At 49.2% G+C, this 13785-nt stretch overlaps 1 protein-coding gene and 1 long non-coding RNA gene across 2 annotated transcripts in view; one reads left to right on the top strand and one right to left on the bottom strand.

Annotated features, from left to right (window-relative positions):
- The window catches only part of LOC133215878 (uncharacterized), a 95159-nt gene that overhangs the window by 43000 nt on the left and 38374 nt on the right, over window positions 1-13785 (top strand). The gene's annotated exons all lie outside the window — the stretch shown is intronic.
- LOC133215945 (pancreatic secretory trypsin inhibitor-like) lies at window positions 8190-13249 on the bottom strand. Its single transcript, XM_061360322.1, has 4 exons — window positions 13025-13249; window positions 11649-11689; window positions 10945-11057; window positions 8190-8347 (listed from the first exon to the last, which is right to left on the bottom strand). The coding sequence occupies exons 1-4, from the start codon at window positions 13077-13079 to the stop codon at window positions 8266-8268; spliced, it is 291 nt and encodes a 96-aa protein (XP_061216306.1). The 5' UTR covers window positions 13080-13249; the 3' UTR covers window positions 8190-8265.

Here is a 13785-nt window from a genome sequence, read left to right as displayed (position 1 = left end):
GCCAAACCAGAAAGACACAGATCTGAGAAACGGTTTCTTGAGGAAGTTGTAGAAAGCCGTTATTGAAAGTCTTAAAAAAGAAATTGGAAAGGCACGTGATACAGCGGGTTGTGCTTTGAGCTCCCTGGGCTTCTTCAAGCTTTATTTTTCATGACTGTATCAGTCTGTGGTTATCACTAGGAAGTTAGAGAGATTCAACTGCAGAGCTGCAGAGTTGGGCACTGCCAGAACCAGCTCTGAGGACGACGTTTTGAGCTGAGACCACAGACCTTGGTGGCTGAGTGCTGAGTTGCAAATGGAAGCTGTGAACAGAGAAAAGCATCTCTTGGTATTTAATTAGGTTGCTTGTAAATGAGTGGGAAACCAGACACGTCACTGGTTTCAACGTGGCCAGGCATATACAGTTTTTTCTGACTCCTGGTTCAAGGAGGGGTGGCAGAGTGTGACCAAGGCCTCCAGCCCAGCTGACATGATCCACATGGTCTCTGGGGACAGTTTTAAGATCCCCTGTATCCAGCCATGAGATGGGGATGTGACCCCCTCCTTCAAGGAGCTTGCCAACATAACTCCTGCCTGGCTCTGCTGATGGGGACGTGGTCTGAGTTCTTGTACAGGGACCAAGCCTGGCAGGGACCACAGCTACACAATGGACTGCCAGGCTGTCAGACCTGCCAACAAAACTACCCAAACAGCCCAATTTTGAGGTCAGCTAGCGGGGGGGTTAAGGGGGGACTGGGAAGATAAGAGTGGATGGCAGTCCTCTGTGTGGCAGTTCGCATATCTACACATCTCTTCATGTTCATGGTGCCCCTGGGAACTGTACAAGTATGTTCTTGTGATGAAAGACATACTGTGCTGGAAGTATAGTGCTTGGCTAGATGGACCTTTGGGGCTAGAACAGCCATTCCTATGTACTCATTTAAATTTCATTGATTTTTCTAAAGAATTATTTCTCCCTTGGTGGTCTAGAAATAAAACCTCTTGCCCTGACTGGCGCAACAGCCTCATGAGTTCTATCTATTGACAAGGAGGTTTTCACACTCTGTCTCGACATGGGCAAGCTATTCTTCAACATGCTCCATCCGAGAAAGAGAAAATTACATTTATACACCTCCTGCCGCTTTCTGTTATATTTCCCCCCCCGGCTTTCCAGAGGCAGGTGTTAGTGCAAGATCCCATCTACAGAGTGGCCAGTGAGTTTCCCAGCATCAGGTTTTCACAGGAATAGCTCCTCATGATACAGGCAATGCCCAATTAGGCGTATTGCCAGGCTACGAGTTTGCAGTGATATTTTTAGTTTTCCTCTGAGGTTCATTTTTGTCTCCAGCTTTATCTTGGCTGAAAGAAAACAGCCTGTGTGGCTACTCTGTGTGCTCTGGTCTGATTTCTGGCTCGTTTCTCGTGGTGCAGTCAAATGTGTGCAAAGCAAGCAAGGACAGAGTTGTGTTGACCCTTTTGCACAGAGTGTGTGTCAGGCTGGTGACCAGGAGCCAAGGCTCTCTCAAAGGATTCTTCAAGCTCAATGCTTTGAATAGCAGCAGCAAAGAGGGAGCGTGGAAGCAGGTATGATGAGCCTGCACGTGTATGGCAGCAGGTTTGCTGGGCTACCTGAGGATAATGTGACAAAAGTACTATTTTCCATCTTCCACTTTGCTTAGGACCTTTCTGGCCATCACATGTATATTAGAAGCCATTATATATATGGATCAGGGTTTTGGGTAAGGAAGCCTTCATGTGTTTCAGAATTGTAACCACACTGTCTCCAGCACGTACGTTCTCCAGCTGCAATCTTTGAAGACCCAGCTTTGGAGCTCATTTCCTTTGTTTATATTTTAGTGGGTCATCCCAGCACTGTTTTCCAGGAGCAAGTGAGAGTTATGGACCTAGATTAGCTGCAAGATCCTGAAGAGCGATCTTGCATCACTTGTGGAGGCTGTACATACCATTTACTGTCCCCATTAACAGGAACTTGTTTGCATGGGAAAGGGCTTCTGCTGGCAGAGCTGGTTACTGGGGGTGACTTTGCTCTCTTGAGCCTTATTTCCGAGAGTGGCAGTTCAAGTATGCAACTCTAAATATATGTTTCCTTGTCCAGATGTCCTATTTAGGCCAAAGCTTGCACTTTGCCTGGAAAAGCATAGACATGCCTTTCCAGTCAATTAGCTGCCTCCAAGGCAGGAATTATTTCTAAAAGCAGTTGGACTGGGATAGGAAACATGCCAGAGCTGGAACCAGAAGTCACTTGCCTGCCCTGATGTCTACAGAGGTGATCTGAATTTTTCTTAATGGCTTTTGGGGAAGCTAATTGTAACCAGATAGCTGCTTTCCTTTGCCAAGAACTTGGGGGTATTTGTGGCTCTGGAGTAAGAAGGAACAGCAGAAACAATAGAGAGCTCATTATGACTGAATCAGTTTATGCTTAATCTTTCAAACAATTTTTCCAGAACACCTTGACCTAGAACTCATAGTTTATTTGCTATATTCATCTCTTTTGCACCACCAGGCAGACTGGAAAGCTCAGGCACGTTAGTGATTGTTTCTAGGCACCAAAATTAGAAGCTCTTGTTGAACTGGGTGGCTGAGCAAACAGCACTAGGGCAGTCAGGGAAAGCTTAGAGGGCAGAAATAAAGTGGCTCTGTCCCTGCCTGTTTTAACTTAGTTTGCTTGATGACATTATAGTCCAGTCTTTCATGTTCCCTGGAGCCTTCCAAATAGGGTGAATGTGTGTGCCATTCTCTAAAGCATCCTGTTCACAATGGCAGGCCAAGACCTATGCTTTCCTCCTGCCCTGTGCTACATCCTCTTAGGTTCTGCTGGCAGTTGGAGGAGAGGAGCTGAGCCCTAGTTCAGATGTTTTGCTGCATTGCTGCTGGCTGGCAGCGATGCAGGTGCAGTGTCCTGAGCCAGCCAGGAACGCCAGCAGAGGCTGGGAGAGTCATTTCTGGCCAGCCCCTTTCTCATCCTCTTTCAATCCCCATTTAACTCATCCCCTACTGTTGAACCAGCCCACGGCCATTAGTGCAAGGGCTGTGGGATGTCCTTCTCTCCCTCTGCTGTGCGTTGTATACTGCTTCAGTCCCTGCTGTGTTCCAGCCCCTGATAAACCCAACTGGTGGTGTCCTGGCTTTTGCTTTCAGGATCTGGGATCCTACCACTGAAGTTAAACAGAGTCTGTGCCCTTGAGGGCATTGGTAGGGGACAGAGTGCCCCAGAGTGTGTAATAGGGTGCATAGGGAAGGCTGATGTTTCCCTGTATGCATAGTGACTTCAGAAAAGACGGTTGACAGGGGGCACTCTGATTAATGCATCAAATCTTGGTGTCCTGATAGTGTCCACCTGCAAGCTGGACACTTGCACTGACCTAATGTCTTCGTGGATTCAAGCCACATTAGCACCATCTGCCAGGAAAGGAGAGCTTCCCAGCACCCTGCAGGGCAGGAGTGGGGGTGGATCTTCACATGCTCCATGCCAGGATGGGACAGGAAGGACGTGACCTTCTCCCAGGGGCCAGCAATCCCTATAGGGGTTTAAACTGCACATGTGATTTGCTATTTGTGGCATCATTTTGTGGCTAGCAAAGTGCTCAAGCTTTTTGGAAGAGCCTTCCATCTGCCCCCACTGAGCAATGCTACAACAGGTTATTGTTCTGGCATAGGTGAAGGACAGGACCTCTGTCTGGGAGCTTTCCAAGAGCTGTGCTTAGCTGGAAGGAAGCAGAACTTCTCGGCACTGAATCTACCCGCAGTGCTAATGCCAACTGCAGTGCTGGGAGGTCTCCGACAGCATGCAGAGCGTGAGGAATGCAGCTTCATGTGCCACCACCCTGCGGACCTGGCACTTAAAGCCCCTCTGTCCCCTGGCGTAAGTGGAGTGTGCCTAATGCAGGATGAAGGCCAGAAAACTGGTGTGGAAACATTAGCAGGGCTGCCTCGATGTCTGCACTGGCTGCAGAGCACTTTAGATGCTCATCGTTCCTGGAAGCTTACTGTCTTTTGATAGAAGTACAAACTATTACTGTCATTTGATTTGTCTCTAACAGCTCAGAGAGACATTAGAAAGCAAAGGCTGAGATCTTGCTTCAGACTTGCAGATCTAGTTGTGGCTGTGGTTGTCTGTGGTTATTGTGGTGTTTTCAGCCCACCAGTGAGAAGTGTCCACTCTTTAGTGATGCTGCTGCTACAGCCGTATTAAGCCCCATGGACAGTTTGTGTTGGTACAGAGCCACTTCTAGCTCATTCCCATACATTTGTCAAGAGCAGCTTTTCACCTAGGTAGCCTAAGCTGTGGTTTAGATGAAAGGAAATTTGCAGTTTAAAAGCATCCTTCCATTTTGGTGAGACTTTTGCTTTGCAGAGACTTAACACCATCATTTCCTACTCGGGTGGAACAAGTTAGTATTTCCTTCTCTGGTCTCAAGCTCAGCAGCATAACACTCTAACACAGTGTGGCGGCACTGTGACAGGCAACTATATCTCCACAATGACAAAACTGTGTTTGCTGGCATTCCTGACATCTTTAGTTGAGGCTGTGGCAACAGCAGCAGCTGAAGTGATTATGTAGGTCTGTGCAGACCTGACCCATAAAGGAGAGTGGAACCTCTGCTCTGGGCATGGGGACACTGCTGTCTGTACCCTTTGCAAAAGGCCAGATGCAGGAGGTGGTACGTGGCAGCACACACAGAGCCTTTCACAGACAGGTGCCCATGCAGTGTCTGCAATGCGAAGTTCTCTTTGCCAGCTGGCCAAACTGGGCTTAATGCAGCTCCCTCCCCAAAAAGCCTCCTGGAACTTGGACACAGCCCATGGAAAGTACCCTCTGGCAGCTGCAGCACATCTGAGGAAGCCTCTGCTTATTCCAGGACTAGAAAAACAAATCTCATGTCGAAAATGTGGCTAAAATAGAAGCTTTCTTAGTGGAGAAAGGTCAGGGAAGGCTGCAGTGGGTGAAGGCAGTGCAAATGCTGCCTCTTCCAAACAGGACTGAAAATGGGAGTGTTTTAAAACTGCCAGAAATCCAGAGATGCTTCTCAGCTGTGACCCTGCATGTCACTAAAGTCCCTTGGTCCAGTTCTAATCCTGACTTCAGTTTGCTATCATGATGTTATCAAGTCAAAAACCACCTCAATGGACGAATGTTCCTTCCCAGACGGGAGCTTCATTTGAGTGTTCCAGGAGGCAGAGGGGGAAGAACTTCCCTGGCTGAATTTCACAGCAATTTTTACCAGCAGAAAAGTCTCAATTTTAAAGAAACATGGTTTTGTGATCAGGAAATGCTCCCCTGGGCCATCTGTCCTTGCTGTCTGGTTTTCATCACTCTTGTGACATTCCTGAGGCTTGGCAGAATCCGGGGCTGCTTTGGAGGCATTGAGCAGGATGTGACCTTGCTTTGAAAAGCTTCCACCTGAACAGCAAATCCTGGCAAAGGAGTGCTGGAGAGATGCTCCCTGGATGGCAGGAGGAGGGGATGCACTGCTTGTCCAAACCACCTGCTCCTCCTCTACATAGATGTGCTGGCGCTCCCCAGGGCGGGCAGGCAGAGAGCTGGCGTGGGGCTGGGCCATACGGGTATCTTGCTTTCTGTGAATTCCCGGTTGCTGCAACCAGCATGGTTATTTTTGGTGTTTCCCACTTTGCCATTCAAGCGGTTGTTATTCTGAGCAATGTGGTGGTGGGGCTGACGTTGCATTGCTCCATGCCCTCGCTTTCCCAGGCAATAAATGCTGCCCCCCGTTAGTACCATTCTTTGGGGTCCTTCTCATCCACTGTGTGCCTGTGAACCCCTTGGCCTTTCCCACTGGCCTGGCTGAGCCCTCTGGCAGCAACCAGAAGGGAAGGAGGATGGAGGCGGATGGCTGAGCTCTTCCTGTGTTTTGGCGAGTCCTGTTTTTCCCCAGTTGCATCATTTGAAATGTGCTCTTGGCTCTCCCAAACACCCACTGCCAGAAGTGCTGCCCTTGGAATGTGGCCTGAAAGGCTGCAGCTATTTAGACAGATGAAGAAAAGAACTGAAACCATTACCCTTCCTCCCGTCACTCTTCCTTTTGCTCTATCCCTGTCAACTCACCAGCACTGGGAACAGCATCAGGAGACACAGGGAAGCAAGCTGGTGTCTCAGAAAAGTCATGTTGGCTGCCAGCAGGATGGCTTCAGGCTCTGCTGGTGATCAGATGGTGGAGGAGCAGCTGAGATGAAGTGCTTCTCTTCTCAGCTTCAGGGAAGAATTTTTATGGGGGCAGAAGACTGGCTTTTGAGGATGAGTCTCCTATAAATAAAACTAAACCTGGTCTAGGGGTTGATAAAACATCTTTGCATCTGTTAAAGCTTCCTCAAGTTTGCACTTGGTCAAGCCAAAACCAGAATATGGACAGCAACAGTTCCCTCCAGGAAACCTGCTGCTGGTTCTGCCTGATGCATCCCAGCTGTGCGGTACCTACAGACTGGCCCTTGACCTGGTGCCTCCCATAATCTCAAGCCTGATGTGGACCTTGCTGCTGAATGGATGTGGCTGACATTTAGCAGGAATGCTAGCTCTGTCAAAGCAGTGCCTGGGGAGATGCAGTCTGCACTCAGCCATCCGAATGACGTGACCAACCTGCTGCTTTGCAAGCTTGGTCAGCACCTTGCTTCATCAAAGAAATACTCTTGGCTAATGCAGGGTGATGTTTTCCAGACATGGCACGGACAGGAAAGATGTTTTGCTTGGCATAAACTGACCTCGGTGCATTCTCTTCAGTGTTTTGAGTTGAAGAAGCCAACTTGGATGAGTTTGGAGCTAAGCTGGGGTTAACCATGCCACAAAGTCCAAAAGCAGTGAGCAAACAGCGTGAGGATGCTCAGCCTCCCCTCCTGCCAGCCCCGCTTGCAGAGACCTCTCCAGCTAAAAGCTATGCTCTGTTTCTCATGACGCAGCAAAATCAGAAATATCCCAGCTGCAGGAGGCATACTTCCAGGATCCCCTTTATGCAAAGACGTTAAGGCAATTTGCAGTCTCAAGCCTATTTGGGGCTACCACCTTCAGTGCATTAATTTTACATACGGGCAAAGTGAGTCGTTTTTCCTCTCTCCCTCGACCGCAGCCAGACTTGTTGGCAGATCTGGGATGTGGAGCCCGTGCTGCCCTCCCTCCCCGCTGCAGCTGGTTGCATTTCAAATTTCAAGCGAGTGCTAGAGCCTTCTCTCAGGCTGATCCTGCAGGTTTGTGTGTTTCAGCCCCTTTAAGGAAAATAAAGAGAGCTGAAACGCATCTTTATAACCACAGCGAAGTTCAGCATTTGCTAAGGATTTGGTTTGTCCAAAAGTATTAATATAGCCATTTACTTGAGGGCTGTAATTCATGGGGGACCCCAGCAGTGTTCAACCACCAGCCCTGACCGCTCTGTCCCAGGCTGGTTTCAGTTGAGCATCTCCGCTCGCCCACCGCAGCGGCTCCTGGATCGCTGCAGGGCTGGAAGGGGCAGCACCGGCATCCCTCTGCGCCGCTCCCCGCCTGCCCCGGCCGTGCCTCCTCCCTCCAGCTGCGAGCTCCAGCTGCGGGATCGGCTCCGGCATCGGCTCAGGCGGAGCAACAGCGGCCTCCAGTGCCGAGACATCCCTTTCTCCATCCCTCACCCCGCGTCCCGCTGCCCTGGGCTCCGCATCGCCCCTCCCGCTGGCCCGCAGCCCCATGGGTGCCAGCAGCAAAGCTCACCGGGGCCGCTAGAGGAGAAAAAACGGGGTTTGCCTGGAAAAACGGAGCCCTTTTGGTTTTCCGATGCACTGGGTAGCTGTGACCTGCAGGACGAGTCTGAGGTTGGTGGCTCTCCGATGCGCTGGTGTATGGACAAGGCTGGAGGCAGGTCGGTACGTAGGTGGCTTGTTGGACTCTTCCTCCCGACAAAAGTCGTGAAGCAAGGGCTTTAATGCCCTCTATTTAACAAACGGAATTGCAAGTCATGAGAATGCTAAAATCTCTTATTGCTTGGATGGTGGAAAGGAAATCAAAATCCTTGAATGCAAAAGAAGAGCCTCTTTGTTATGCTGGAGCCTGGCTCTCTCCTTGAGCATGTCTTAGCCTTGCCTCTGGGGCTCCACCAGTAATTTTCTCTCAGCTCCTATGGCCACTACCAAAACAAACTGTATTTTCTAGGAAGATATTGCAAATGTCAGGGAAAGGGGGCTGCTGTGCGTGAAAGGAATCCAAGTGCAAGACATGGCAATGCTCCTGTTTTATTAGGAGTACAGGTGAGGGACAGCTTCCTGCTATCTTCTCCGTAACAGTTGTACTTTCTAGTTTTGAGTGGAGTTGGACCAGGCAGAGGGCTTCTGGCACATTCCCCTGTTCTTTATGCCCACATTGGTGTTTCTTTGCCTGGAAGAAATGTAAAAATATGCTAGAGAATGCCTTCAGGTCCCTGATACACAGAAGACCCTGGCTTGGAAGACAAGGAAGGAAAGAGAGAAAGGAAGGAAGAAAGGAAGGAAAGCACTGCTTATATTATCATTCAAGTAATATTCACAGTAAGTAAGGCCACATATTCTTGACAGGGAGTTCAGTGTTGCTATGGACATGTATTAATTGGTTCCAAGAAGCTCAAGAGCTGGTGATTTCTGACACCTCCTGGCATTCACCTCTGTGCTGTAGGACAGCACTAAGACACCTGTAATCTCTGTCTGGATGCAGATGATAAAGGTTGTGGGTTTGTTTTGTAGGTTTTTACAGGCAAATGCTTGCCATTGTGTCTTGCTTGGACTTGGGCTTCTCCCAGCCTCCCCTTCCAATTGCTTCCACAGCAAAAGCAAGGCAAATATTAAAAAGGCACCTGCAAAAAAAACCCACAAACCCTGTTATTTTCTACCCTGTAGTGACCTAATTGCCCTGAATTGTTCCATTTTCATGCGGAATCGTGATGTTCTCTTTGGAAAGACAAACCCATGTCTCAGGTGCATAGAGAAATGCTGGTTTGATGATTTTCGAGCTGGTTTGTGTTTTGCAAACAGATTTTGCATGCTGGTCACAGTGAAGTGACCGAAGGCTACAAGTGAGATGCTGGTGCTGCAGGGACCAGCCAGATGCTCTCTCAGTAGTTATTCCCAGAGTCCTTGCAGGCCTCCAGCTCTTGTCAGACCAGCTGCACACACAGAGCTGCAAATGACACTTCATCTGCCTCTTGGCTATCTGACTTTTCCCCATGGACTAAAGCTTTATAGATGAGGATGCTCCATTTATCTCTCCCTTGAGACATTTGGCACCAGGCAGGTTCAAACTCCTGCTGCCTGGCCAACATCACCCTGACAAGGAGACTAAATGGCTGTTGTTCCTAACCCGAAAACTTCTTCGCTTGGGAACATTACAGGGGAGCTGCAAAGTTCAGGGTTTTGACCCACCGGAGCAGCACATTTCCAGATGCAGCTCCTTAGAGCTTGCTCAAATGGGAGCTTGAAGAAGTATGGGGATGAAGTGCCTATCAATGCAAAGTGAACATCAGCACCAGCTTTCCTCCCCTGACTCTTGGCTGGCTCTGGATACATCACTGGCTCAGTCTTTCTCTTTCTATACCCCAAACTTTTCTTCTTGTGACCACCTCTGGCTCTGCACCAGGGAGGGATGTAGCATCCGCAGTGCCACTTAGCTCCCTGGGAAGCTGGCTTTAAAGCTTTCCTTGCTCTCTTTACCCCACTCTTGGTTCATGGCCAAAGTCCTAATGATGTTGTGTCTGATGAACCTCCCACCCCCATCTGTTGTACAATACAACCGGCAGCTGGTGCTGGGCTGCTGGCTTCCAGCGTGGTCATTACCACCCTGCCATGTGTGCTGGGTCATTAACCATGGCGCCTTTGTTCAGGAGATCCCACTCAGCATGTCCCTGCCTGACTGCATCCTTTATGAACGCAAACCCAGCATTTAAACAGGCCAGAAGCAGAATATGGGGCAGCAGCCTGGCTTAATGAAGGGAAGAGGAGGCAACCAGGCCAACAATTGTTATCCAAGCTTTTTTTTTCCTGGTGATCTGGACTCTGTTCTTGTTACTGCAGAGCTGCTCCTGAAAGCAGAATTTGGCTCCACAAGCCCACTCATCCAGGGGTAGGAAAACTGGAATTTGAGCTTCTGTTAGAAATGTCTCTGCTGATGGCAGATGGGTGTGTGAGCCTGATCACCCAAAATCCCTGCCTCCACCAGGTAAAGTCAAGGATGAAGCTCCCTTAGCCCCACAGACTGGGCCAGCTGGCTACAGATAAGACTCAATCTTCCCAACAGAGATTTTCAAACCACCTAATAGCATTGAGTTGGAAGTAATTCCTTCACTTGTCTGACACAGAGCACTCCCAATGTATAAATATACTCAAAATTAGCTAGGGCCCAAGCCAGATTAAATGAATCAAGTCTTGCCAGAGACATTGCAAGCATTTGGACCTGGCCTTCTGCTAAGACGGTGCAATCTGGCACCAGCACAGATTAAATGTAAGGCTCATTCTTAAAAATACCCAAATTGTACTTTTTCATATGCAGAGAAGAGCAGAAAGCAGAGCTCAGCTATAAGTTAATGTGAAACCCCATAGTTTTTTCTCAGCCACCACACGTTTGAGGTCACTTGGAAAAACGTTTTTCTGCCTGCATGCTTGATCTGGGCAGGCTTTGAGGACTCCACTATTTGAGTTCCTGGGCACCCTCCAGCGCAGTCTGAGTAACCCCTCAGTTTGGCAGCTGCAGGTAAGGGGAGATCTTGGCTGTGTGGTCCCTGCTTGTGGGCAGTTCGTGTGGGAGCTATTCCACAGGCAGAGTCCACGTGCTTGGAGCAGCGAGTGCAGCATCCATGCAGGAAGCCAGATCCGTGCCAGATGTGCCAGGCTCGCTGCCCGTGCTCCACCCAGCTGCATGCAAACAGCTTGCTTTCTAGGAAATCCCAGACATCTGTAGCGGCCCTCATCTGTGTGGTATTTAGATGAGCAGGAGGTCCAGGTACTCACAGGTTCTGAAAGCACAGCATACACTCGTTGTCGTATAGGAGGTTGTCTGTGCCACAGACGGGGTCGAAGATCTTTGCACAACCTTTTCTTAGGGAATAATCGCCACAAGCTGCCTGGAGACACAAAAGGGTAATGCTGGAAATATTAAACATGCTTTCAATTTACCAAAGGACCTTTGCATTTGTGTAGTTTGTATATCTTAATAACCCATCACAACTTGCCCAGAGCTCTGCTCTGAGCTCCCAGAACCACTGTGACTGCCTGTCACCAGTCCCTTGGCCAGCTGAAGTCCATGGGGCCCTGCTGCACACCCTTAGGAGTAACAATAGCAGGTAATGCTCCATGGACAGTGCCTGATCATGTTCTTCACAGTTTTTATTTTTATGCCACAACAATACCTGTCCTTGCACTTGCAAGTTGGAGAGAAAGGGGAGCTCTTATCTTCATGGCAGGTAACAGCAATATTCAGCTCTTTATTAATAGCTTTTCCCACTGAGTGTGAGGAGATGCAGTGAGAAACCAGTATTATCTCTGGGATTTTGCTGTGGCATAGCAGGTAGAAGGAGGTTCTCAGGCACTGGCATCGCTGGGCTCCCAACCCAGCAGCTCACTGTACTTCACTGTATTTAGCATCGTGGCTCCCCATGTGCTGTCTCACTAAAGCTGGGCATATCTTTGTGCTACACGAAAGCAGAAGCCTTCACCTCTGTTCCTTTGCCAGCAGCTCCATCCATCTCAGCGCTTCCTAGGGAAAGAGTGAAGAGAGAAGACAACACCCATCACTCAGGCTGATTTAAAGATGGACCTAGTAAAGATGCTTTAGACTGAAGACCATGTCTTCACTCAAACACTTTTGTCCCAGCAAACAATTTCTTCCCTTGGATCTCCCCAAATTTGCATTAGGGTCCTTCCCAGCTGCATCTGCCTCTTTTCCTTGGCAGAAACACCATGATGGTGCAAGGCCTTGTTGATGCCAGATGCATATTTCTAGTGACTTGCCCTTCCAGCTGCTAGGGAACAAAGGTGGCTTTTGTTATCTCTTATGACCTGTTCATGGGTAACCGAGAAGCTCCTGCTGAAGCTGGGCGAGTGCTGGAGTAAATCCAAGGTGATTTTCTGGTGTCAGTGGGTTTGTACCACAGGGAGCAAAGCAAAATATAAATTGCTGAAGGTCTCTATTAGAAGGAGAAATAGTTGGACCCTGAGGTCTTGTGCCAAAGCTGGTGGGAGCAAGCCAGGACTTTGGGTTGTTTATAGATCCAGAAGTCAGCTACATGGGGCATTTAGACATTATCTGTATTAACAGCCAATGCAGTCCAATAGCAGTGGGTCTGTACAGTGAAACCATTTGGTGCTGAAGACTGGATAGCCACACTTTTACTGTTTCAGGGATTTCACTTTGGACTAGCACTAGTCCAGACCCAGGAGCTCGCTACATGCTCAGTTCATCTGAAATGAGTGCAGATTTTGTGCTGAGACAGCTCTGCAGTGGCACAGCAAATAGGATGATGGAGGACTTGTTTCAGAAGCACCCTCCTCCTCCAAATGAACCCACTAACGCAGAAATCCCTGGTGAGCAAGACCTGAAGAGCAGCAGCAGCTCATGTTCTTACCCCTCTGCACCATATGGGATTTTGAAAACACAGTTGGCTTAAATGATGACTTTGGTAATGAGAGCTGCATTTTCACTTGCACAGATGCGTTTCCTGTCTTCTTGGGTTTGCTTTTTTAAAACCAGAACAGCACCTATTCACTCCAAAAGAACCATATTGCCCTAGAAACCACCAGCTCCAGGCCGAGCCCTAGCCCTGAAGGGAGAGTGTCAGCCCAGTTTTGGGAGGTCTGCTCAGCTTTGAGAGCAGGTGCCAGGCAACCCCTTAAATCCTTTGCTTTAGGTTTTCTCACAGACCACTGGTTTAATCCACATTGGCCATTGCAGCATTCTCTGGTATTCCCTGCCCAGGGACACAGCAAGGTCCCAGCACCAGCTGGCCCATTCCCAGGCTCACCTCCACATGAAGCAGACATGGGAGCTTTAGCAAGGAGAGGAAAAGGCTCTTGAGCAAATTGTTGCACTCACCTTGGTAGCAGCAGAGCGCCAGGGAGAAGAGCAGGAAAACACCAGTTGCCTTCATAGTCAAGGTGATGCTTTGCTGGGGACAGCAAAGAGGAAACGGGACACTTCTCACGCATTTAGAGATCCTGTGGCAGTCTGTGCTGGCACCTTTATACCTTTCCCCACCTCTGGCACCACGTTACATGGCCAGCTGCACCCTGCAGTCTTGTGGTGACAACACTGAAATCACAGGATCAATACCAGGTGGCAAATGGCTCATTGGTGTGCGCAAGGATGAAAGCCTCTCAGAAGCCAATGGAGGTAAGGATCCTTATCGCTGGCAAGGACTGGAGCTGCATCTCAGGTGTGGGAGACAGCCTTGGGTCTGCACTGCAAGCTGGGAAAGAGTGACTTTTTGCCAGAAGGCTGGAGAAATGGGCAGGACGGCAAAGAAAATCCATGTGTTAGCATGAGGAGTGTGGCCTTGATTAACAACCCTGTCACTGCCACTTGCAGAGCTCTGGGTGAAGATGGATTTGGTCCACACACGCCTTTCCTGGTGTGATCCACAGGGAAGAACTGGGGTGTTGCAGCTCCTCTTCTCTCTGTAGACAAATGGGGACAGCAGTAAGAACTGCTATGGGAGAGCAGAGAGCTTGGAGGTGTGAGGCTCGCTTGTGGCTGCACATTCTGTGCTGTTATTTTGACTGCACATCTGACTGTGGGCAGGCAGCTGAAACCAGCTCCTTGGGTCAGGTGATGCTCCCTTCCCCTCTCCCTGCCTG

The sequence above is a fragment of the Neopsephotus bourkii genome, unplaced genomic scaffold, assembly GCF_033783945.1.
Source record: "Neopsephotus bourkii isolate Nb327-2 ecotype Australia unplaced genomic scaffold, CSIRO-AGI_Nbou_v1 NB_1016, whole genome shotgun sequence".
NCBI lineage: Eukaryota > Metazoa > Chordata > Aves > Psittaciformes > Psittacidae > Neopsephotus > Neopsephotus bourkii.
Note: the sequence above shows the minus strand (reverse complement) of the source record. Positions and strands in the feature narration are given on the sequence as shown.

Coding starts and splice junctions, on each gene's coding strand:
- LOC133215945 (XM_061360322.1), bottom strand. CDS start 13,079: ATGAAGGCAACTGGTGTTTTCCTGCTCTTCTCCCTGGCGCTCTGCTGC. Junction 11,690..13,024: donor GGCGCTCTGCTGCTACCAAG/GTGAGTGCAACA, acceptor CTCTTTCCCTAG/GAAGCGCTGAGATGGATGGA. Junction 11,058..11,648: donor CTGCTGGCAAAGGAACAGAG/GTGAAGGCTTCT, acceptor TTGTGTCTCCAG/GCAGCTTGTGGCGATTATTC.